The sequence below is a fragment of the Triticum dicoccoides genome, chromosome 5A (genome assembly GCF_002162155.2).
Source record: "Triticum dicoccoides isolate Atlit2015 ecotype Zavitan chromosome 5A, WEW_v2.0, whole genome shotgun sequence".
Taxonomy (NCBI): domain Eukaryota; kingdom Viridiplantae; phylum Streptophyta; class Magnoliopsida; order Poales; family Poaceae; genus Triticum; species Triticum dicoccoides.
The window spans coordinates 623,635,449-623,645,225 of NC_041388.1; the positions used below are offsets into that span (position 1 = coordinate 623,635,449).

The window sequence follows — 9,777 nt, forward strand, 5'->3', positions numbered from 1 at the left end:
TGATTTGAAAGTTGGGTTCAGTAATAGAGTCATCAAAGAATTAAAAATGTTGTTGATTGTACTTTTGTGTATGATTTGATTATATGACATGATCGTCTAGATTCACTTGGTTTGATTTGGTACTTATCCATTTCTCAAATGAAAAAAATTATGCATTGGTTTAAACATTGAAATCTAGTTATCAAAAAAATTCACTATGAAACTAAGACATCCACCGTAAAGAGAGATTAGCATATCTAAACTCAAGGTTAGTCAGATTGATTTGCCTTCACATGGTATGAATTGGTATTATATGGTGTGAACTTGCGCTCCTGCAAACCGAGGCTTATTTCTATATTTAATTTTTTAGATGTAATGTATAATTTTTGAATCCTGGTAAATGCCATATGTGTGGCACGAACGGATGGCAATTCCGAACGTTTTTTTAATCGCAAGCTTAGTGACGTGAGGATGACAATTTTAGTTGTCAAAGTATGACAACTTTCATACTTCAAAGGATGGCAACTTTATTTTTTGGGTTTGTATTATTTTGGATGGTAGCTTTAGTTGTAAAAAAGCCAGGGCCCGAGTGCTTCATACCACACGTGTGACACTTATCATTTGAGTAATTTTTTAGTGTTTATATACTACTTCCTCTGTTCCTAAATATAAGTCTGTTTAGAGATTCCAATATGGATTATATACGGAGCAAAATGAGTGAATCTACACTCTAAAATATGTTTATATATATTCGTATGTAGTTTGTATTGAAATTGCTCACATAATTGTGTATAGAAACCGAGGGAGTAGTATAATGTATAGTAGGCTGTCGCCCTTTTACCCGGCCTATACGCCAGCCCTATTTTCACAAGTAAAGTGGGCAAACTTCCTATGGCTTAGACTTTTTTTTTTTGAGAGTTGCATAGGAAAGGATGGACAATATTTTAGGTTCTTTTGCAAGATAAGACATTATGTAGGTGGCAGAACAATTTTAAGTAATTGCTCCCTTTTCTATATCCTCTTTGAACATGTTTTTTTGGGAAATTTTTGTTTTTGCCACTCTAAATTTTGCTTATGTCACACTAAAATTTGACATTTCACTTTTGCCACTCTTGCTTTTGACAATGTATCACAATTGTCATTAACATGACGAGCCAACCACTTATATCATAGGAGAAAAACATTTTGCTAACCAAATAACATGGCCGAGCTAACCACTTATATGGCAATTTTAAAAACCGGATGATAACACGCACCGATACGCTGCCTTCATGGATAACACCTGCATCCGGTTTAAAAAAAAAACCTTTTCCTTTCCGAATTCCGGTCTAGTTTGCGGCTCTGACCCCAACTCGTCGTCGGCTTCGATCCGATCTACTTATAGTAGATCCCCCTAGTCCTCTCTCGTAACCTAGGAACACCGTGCGAGCACAGCTGTAGCTACGTGATACGCACGGAGAAGTACCGACCGAACGTGCTGCACAACAGCAACACGAGGGAGACGATCATGGACAGCGTGTTCGGCATGGTGGGCGGCGGCTTCGCGGTGGTGGCCGCCGGCACCTCCGCCGCGGGAAGAAGCGTCGTGTTCATCAACCCCGACAACGACAGGGTCACGAGCCTCGGCTCCAAACTGCTTCTCGGCGTGTCCGGCGTCCCCGGAGACTGGTACGTAATTCACCACGATCGACATCAATCAATTCTCGCGCTCCTTCGCCTGAGTCTTCCATCAGTCTTTGCGATCCTCGCCTGAGTCCTCCATGCTTTTGTGCTTCGCAGCCTGCGGTTAAGGGATGAGGTGAGGGCCAGCGCGAGCAAGATCCACAGCGCCGCCGCGGCTGCTGACGCCGCCCGGGAGGCGGTGATCGGCTGCGCTCAGTCCGCGAACGCGGTGATCGCCGGCTACGACAAGGTCGAGGGCCCGACGATGTACGCCGTTGGCGGCACTGCGCCGCCGGAGCGGGTGGAGCAGTACCGCGCCGCTGGGTGCGGGGCGGGCCTCTGCACGACGGTCATGGAGAACCACTACCGCCCCGGCATGACGGTGAAGGAGGCGGTGGCGCTCGTCGACAGGTGCATCAAGGAGGTCCGGCGGGTCGGGCTGGCTAGCTTCGTGATCATGGTCGTGGACAAGGATGGGGCCAGGGAGTACGCCAGGCGTATACTAAGGCCGAAGGCGGTGATAGAAATAAAATCCAGTCAGGGAACGCCTATTGTAAACTCGAATAATTAAAGTAGTAGTATATTTTTTTCAAAATTTATATACAAACTTGTTTGTAATTTGAAAATTTAAGTGGGTCTCATATACATGTTCTTTCTCCTACTCTTACCGGCTATCTCCGCCAGGTTTATCAAACCCTCTCTGGAGGCATTGTTTTGGCTTGACCGCCCCCTTGGGCACCAACACTAGCTCCGGTTTGTCGGCCCCGCCGGTGACGGCAGTGCGGCGTGGCGTGGTCTCTACATTGGAAGCACTGTCTGGGTGCTCGTGCGGTCTATAAGGTTGGTTGTAATGGGGGTATCATATAATAGTATCATGCATATGATACTAGTGTATAATACTACCTCCTAGTGTATAGTATCATATATCAGTATCATGTAATATTCTATTTATTGTCATGTATGACACAAAGTAGCATAGCATTTATTATGATACGGTATTATAATATGATACTTCATCATTTTTTCTTCATTTAATGCTATGACACCTTATCAAAATTGCTTAGTTGGCATGCATGATACTAGTTATGATACTATCATTACGACCAGCCTAACAGTGGAAACTGGTGTTGGTTGCTTTGCTTCGGTGGGCTGGCAAAGCTTTGGGCTTGGTTGCATCCGGGGGTGCATGGCCGCCTTTGGGGCTTTAGCTACTGCCTCCTTTCATGTATATAGGCTCTAATGCATTTTTAGGGACTAACTTTGTTCACATGTTAGAGCAATAATATATGATATGCAAGTTACATAAAGCACACACCATCAAATTCGTACGTGGAAGGAGTTTTCAATGATATAATTTTCACTTAATATATTTCATATATTATTAATCTTATATCAATAGTCAAGGGCAACCTCAAAAAATGTATTAGACCCTATATATATATGGAAGGAGGGAGTATGTACATCATTGCCGATACCTCTTGGCCGGCATCATCCTTAAGAGCATGTCTAGTAGAACCCTCAAATCCTCAAACCCTCACTAGCGTTTTAAGGGTCCAAAAATGGTCTTTTTGTGCACTTTTACGGGTTGAAAAATAGGGGCAAAGATTAGAACCCTCAAACCCAACCCTTATAATGGAATATTCCCCATGAACGCCGTTGCCGTTGCGGGCATATGTCGAGCAGCTTGTGCACGATGGGCGGAGGGCAGTGGCCGGGGGGTGGGAGGCGGAGGCGGAGGGCGCGAGGGCGGGAGGCGAAGGGCGCGGGAGCGGGCACGGGCCGGAGGGCGATGGCGGCGGGTCGAGGCGGAGGGCGCGGAGGCGGAGGGGCGCGGGAGGAGGAGAGGCCGGGGGCGGGAGGCGGAGGCGTGATAACCCACAAGTATAGGGGATCGCAACAGCTTTCGAGGATAGAGTATTCAACCCAAATTTATTGATTCGACACAAGGGGAACCAAAGAATATTCTCAAGTATTAGCAGCTGAGTTGTCAATTCAACCACGCATGGAAACTTAGTATCTGCAGCAAAGTGTTTAGTAGCAAAGTAATAGGATAGTGGTGGTAGCGGCAACAAAAGTAAAGACAGCAAAAAGTAATATTTTTGGTATTTTGTAGTGATTGTAACAGTAGCAATGGAAAAGTAAATAAGCATATACCAGTATATGGAAAACTCGTAGGCACCAGATCAGTGATGGATAATTATGCCGAATGCGGTTCATCATGTAACAGTCATAATATAGGGTGACACAGAGCTAGCTCCAATTCATCAATGTGTAGGCATGTATTCCGTATATAGTCATGCGTGCTTATGGAAAAGAACTTGCATGATATCTTTCGTCCTACCCTCCCGTGGCAGCGGGGTCCTATTAGAAACTAAGGGATATTAAGGCCTCCTTTTAATAGAGAACCGGAACAAAGCATTAGCACATAGTGAATACATGAACTCCTCAAACTATGGTCATCACCAGGAGTGGTCCCGATTATTGTCACTTCGGGGTTGCCGGATCATAACATATAGTAGGTGACTATAGACTTGCAAGATAGGATCTAGAACTCTCGTATATTCATGAAAACATAATAGGTTCAGATCTGAAATCATGGCACTCGGGCCCTAGTGACAAGCATTAAGCATAGCAAAGTCATAGCAAAATCAATCTCAGAACATAGTGGATACTAGGGATCAAACCCTAACAAAACTAACTTGATTACATGATAAATCTCATCCAACCCATCACCGTCCAGCAAGCCTACGATGGAATTACTCACGCACGGTGGTGAGCATCCTGAAATTGGTGATGGAGGATGGTTGATGATGACGACGGCGATGAATTCCCCTCTCCGAAGCCCCGAACGGACTCCAGATCAGCCCTCCCGAGAAGTTTTAGGGCTTGGCGGCGGCTCCGTATCGTAAAACGCGATGATTTCTTCTCTCTGGTTTTTTCTCTCCGAAAGCAAATATATAGAGTTGGAGTTGGCGTCGGAGGGTCTCCAGGGGGCCCACGAGGTAGGGGGCGCGCCCTAGGGGGAGGGGCGCCCCCCACCCTCGTGAGAAGGGTGTGGGCCCCCTGGTCTTCATATTTGGCGAGGATTTTTTATTATTTTTGCTAAGACCTCCCGTGGAGTTTCAGGTCATTCCGAGAATATTTGTTTTCTGCACATAAAACAACACCATGGTAATTCTGCTAAAAACAACGTCAGTCCAGGTTAGTTCCATTCAAATCATACAAGATAGAGTCCAAAATAAGGGCAAAAGTGTTTAGAAAAGTAGATACAACAGAGACGTATCAACTCCCCCAAGCTTAAACCCTTGCTTGTCCTCAAGCAATTCAGTTAACAAACTGAAAGAAAGAAAGAAAAACTTTTAGAAACTCTGTTTGCTCTTGTTGTTGTAACTATGTCAAGCCAGCATTCAAGTTTTCAGCATAGATCATAACTAACCACATTTGCAATAATTATCAGGTCTCACAATTACTCATATTAATAGCATAATCAACTAGCAAGTCATAATAATAAATCTCGGATGACAACACTTTCTCAAAATAATCATAATATGATATAACAAGATGGTATCTCGCTAGCTCTTCCTGAGACCGCAAAACATAAATGCAGAGCACCTTTAAAGATCAAGGACTGACTAGACATTGTAATTCATGGTAAAAGAGATCCAATCATAGTCATACCCAATATAAATTAACAGTAATGAATGCAAATGATGGCTGCGCTCTCCAGCTAGTGCTTTTTAATAAGAGGGTGATGACTCAACATAAAAGTAAATGGATAGGCCCTTCACAGAGGGAAGCAGTGATTTGTAGAGGTGCCAGAGCTCGGTTTTGAAATAGAGATAAATTGTATTTTGAGCGGTATACTTTCATTGTCAACGTAACAACTAAGAGATGACGATATTTTCCATGCTAAACACATTATAGGCGGTTTCCAAACAGAATGGTAAAGTTTATACTCCCCCTCCACTAACAAGCATCAATCCATGGCTTGCTCGAAACAACGAGTGCCTCCAACATACATCAGGTCCCAGGGGGAGTTTTGTTTGCAATTAATTTTGATTTAGTTTGCATAAAGCATGGGACTGGGCATCCCGATGACCAGCCATTTTCTCGTGAGTGAGGAGCGCAGTCCACTCTCTTGAGAATAACCCGCCTAACACGGAATATAAGGACAACCTTTGTTCATACATGAGCTATTCGAGCATACAAAACACAATGTTTATTTGAAGGTTTCGAGTTTGACACATGCAAATTTACTTGGAACGACAGGTAGATACCGCATATAGGAAGGTATGGTGGACTCATCTGGAATAACTTTGGGGTTTAAGGGATTGGATGCACAAGCAATATTCCCGCTTAGTACAAGTGAAGGCTAGCAAAAGACTGGGAAGCGACCAACTAGAAAGCGACAACAGCCATGTACATGCATTAAAATTAATAAACATTGGATGCAAGCATGAGTAGGATATAATTCACCATGAATATAAATATCGTGAAGGCTATGTTGATTTTGTTTCAACTACATGCGTGAACATGTGCCAAGTCAAGTCACTTAAATCATTCAAAGGAGGATACCACCCAATCATACCACATCATAACCATCTTAATAGCATATTGACACACAAGGTAAATCATTATAACTCATAGCTAATCAAGCATGGCACAAACAACTATGATCTCTAATTGTCATTGCAAACATGTTTATTCATAATAAACAGAATCAAGAACGACGGGCTCATCATATTTACAAAAACAAAAGAGGTCGAGTTCATACCAGTTTTTCTCATCTCAGTCAGTCCATCATATATCATCATAATTGCCTTTCACTTGCACGACCGAACTGTGTGAATAATAATAAGAGTGCACGTGCATTGGACTAAGCTGAAATCTGCGAGCATTCAATAAAGAGGAGAAGACAAGGCAATATGGGCTCTTTGGTTAATTCAACAATAATGCATATAAGAGCCACTTCAACAATTTAGTTATGGTCTTCTCCTACCGACCCCAAAGAAAGAAAAGAAATAAAACTATTTACACGGAAAGCTCCCAACAAGAAAAAGAAGAACGGGAAATATTTTTGGGTTTTCTTTTTAATTATTACTACTACAGCAGAAAAATAAACTACTGCTAATCTTTTTTGTTTTTCTTAAGGTTTAACAAGCACACAAGAAGAAAGCAGGAAAAAGAAAATAAATTAGCATGGATATTACAATGAAAAAGTATGAGCACCGACATCTAGTAATGAGTGTGTGTGAACATAAATGTAATGTCGGTGAGAAATACGTACTCCCCAAGCTTAGTCTTTTGGCCTAAGTTGGTCTATGGCCACGGCTGGCCTGGCGGATATCCATAATAATAGTTGTTGGGGTCGTACTGTGATGAAGAGGAATAGTTGGGATCATACTATGATGAAGAAGAAGACTCTGACTGCCACTGGCTGACAGTCATCTCTAGATCCCAAGAATAAACAGATTGTCGCGGAGGCTCATCTTGTGGTTCCTGTTCTGACTCCTCGACTGGTGCAGGGTTCCGGTAGGCGTGAATAGCTGTCAACGGAATAAGGTACGTGCCTACAGTCAAATCAAACAAAGAAGGAGCAGACAAGGTAATAGTCTCAGGATGATATTATTAAAGAACAATTGATATCTAAGCTCCCCTGCCCTATTTTTAACAATAAAATCATGTGCCACCATACTTTTATGATCTAGATAAACACGGGATAGCACTTTTTCTTCCTTCTCAGCATGCCTAATAGGTATGTTAAAATGTGCTGCTAGGCGTGTGGCATAAATGCCTCCAAAGATGGGGCCCTTAGTACGGTTCATATTTAACCATCTAGCAATAATACCGCCCAAACTAAAAGTGGTATCACTGTATAAACCTTGGAGCAGAATAATTAAACCAGGGGTACTAAGGTCTCCAGAATTTCCGCGTCCAATTAAACAATGACTAGCAAATAATGCAAAGTAATGCAAAAGAGGGAAATGTATGCTAGTGATTCGTGCGTCGGAAACCTTCCTGGTTTCTCCTATAGTGATATTATCAATAAACCCAGCCACATCACCATGATGTGGTTCTTCTGTCTTGCCCTCAAAAGGGACTAAACAAATCCGACAGAAATCATAAAGTGACATCTCCTTAGGCTCATCATATAAATGAAATTCCACCATAGGTGGTGAGTTCCTAGGATGAAAATAAAAGTTTTGCATAAAGGTATTTGTGAGTAAGAGATACTGATCGCATTGGTCGTGGAGGAAAGCGGTGAGGCCTGCATTGTGAGCCAATTCATGAAAATCTTCATAGATACCGGCTGCTCTCAAGAAATCCTCAGAAGGCCATTCACACGCCCGAATCTCCGCGGTGCGTGGCAAATTATACTTAGGCTTAGGTGCCTTTTCCTTTGAGTTTTGGCTTGATGAGCCCCTCAATAATCTCCTCATCATTTTTCTGAAACAATCTGAAATTTTTAGTAACTTCAAAATAAAAGTAAACCAAATTCAATAAAACTGATAGCAACTACTCCTACAAGTGCCTAGAGCCTATATCAAGCATTAGAACTACTTGGAACCATATAAATTTGACATGAAAGCTCAAGAACATGGTCACCTATGCAGCACAAATTTGCAATGAATAAAGCACTAGAACGAAAACTAATTGGACCAATGGAGGAGTCACATACCAAGGAACAATCTCCCCAAGCAGTTTTGCAAGAGGTGCTTTGAGCAAGGAGATCGAAAATCACAGCAAAGTGGCTGGAACTCGTGCTTGAGTTGGTTTTTCGGGTTTGTGTGAGATAGAGGAAGAAGATGGGTGCTGGGATAAGTGGAGGAGGGCCACCGTGGGCCCACGAGGTAGGGGAGCGCGCCCTAGAGGGGGGCGCGCCCACCACCCTCGTGGCCAGGTGGCAGCTCCTCCCGCGGTAATTTTTGCACAGTAAATCCTCAAATATTCCTGAAAAAATCATATTAAATTGGCATGACATTCTGAGGACTTTTATTTTTGGGATATTTTTATATTGCACGGATAAGTCAGGAAACAGACAGAAAAATACTATTTTTACTTTATTTAATATAAATAACAGAAAGTAAAAGTGGGGTACAGAGGGTTGTGCCTCTAGTTTCATCCATCTCATGCTCATCAAAAAGAATCCACTAACAAGGTTGATCAAGTCTTGTTAACAAACCCATTCCGATAATCATGAAACCGGAGAAATTTCGAATAACACTAAGTTACCTCAACGGGATATGCACATCCCCTATAATAAGAATATCATATTTCTTCTTGACAGTATGGAGAGGAAATTCAAAACCTCCAAATATAATCGATGGAATTTTCCCAATAGAATTGATACTATGAACTTGAGGTTGTTTCCTCAGAAAGTGTACCGTATGCTCATTACCATTAACATGAAAAGTGACATTGTCTTTGTTGCAATCAATAACAGCCCCTGCAGTATTAAGAAAAGGTCTTCCAAGAAAAATAGACATACTATCATCCTCGAGAATATCAAGTATAACAAAGTCTGTTAAAATAGTAACGTTTGCAACCACAACAGGCACATCCTCACAAATACCGACAGGTATAGCAGTTGATTTATCAGCCATTTGCAAAGATATTTCAGTAGGTGTCAGATTATTCAAGTCAAGTCTACGATATAAAGAGAGAGGCATAACACTAACACCGGCTCCAAGATCACATAAAGCAATTTTAATATAATTTCTTTTGATGGAGCAAGGTATAGTAGGTACTCCGGGGTCTCCAAGTTTCTTTGGTATTCCACCCTTAAAAGTATAATTAGCAAGCATGATGGAAATCTCAGCTTCCGGTATCTTTCTTTTATTAGTAATGATATCTTTCATATATTTAGCATAAGGATTTGTTTTGAGCACATCAATTAATCTCATACGCAAAAAGATAGGCCTAATCATTTCAGCAAAGCACTCAAAATCCTCATCATCCTTTTTCTTGGATGGTTTCGGAGGAAAAGGCATGAGTTTCTGAACCCAAGGTTCTCTTTCTTTACCATGTTTCCTAGCAACAAAGTCTCTTTTATCATAACGTTGATTCTTTGATTATGGGTTATCAAGATCAACAACAGGTTCAACTTCTACATCATTGTCATTACTAGGTTGAGCA

General features: G+C 42.0%; 1 protein-coding gene across 1 annotated transcript; it reads left to right on the plus strand.

Annotated features, from left to right (window-relative positions):
• Positions 1–1,486: 1,486 nt before the first annotated feature.
• On the plus strand, positions 1,487–2,212 carry LOC119300190 (proteasome subunit beta type-2-B-like). The gene is made up of 2 exons (XM_037577225.1): positions 1,487–1,647; positions 1,759–2,212. Exons 1-2 carry the CDS (start codon positions 1,487–1,489, stop codon positions 2,210–2,212), a joined length of 615 nt encoding a protein of 204 aa, XP_037433122.1.
• Positions 2,213–9,777: the final 7,565 nt, after the last annotated feature.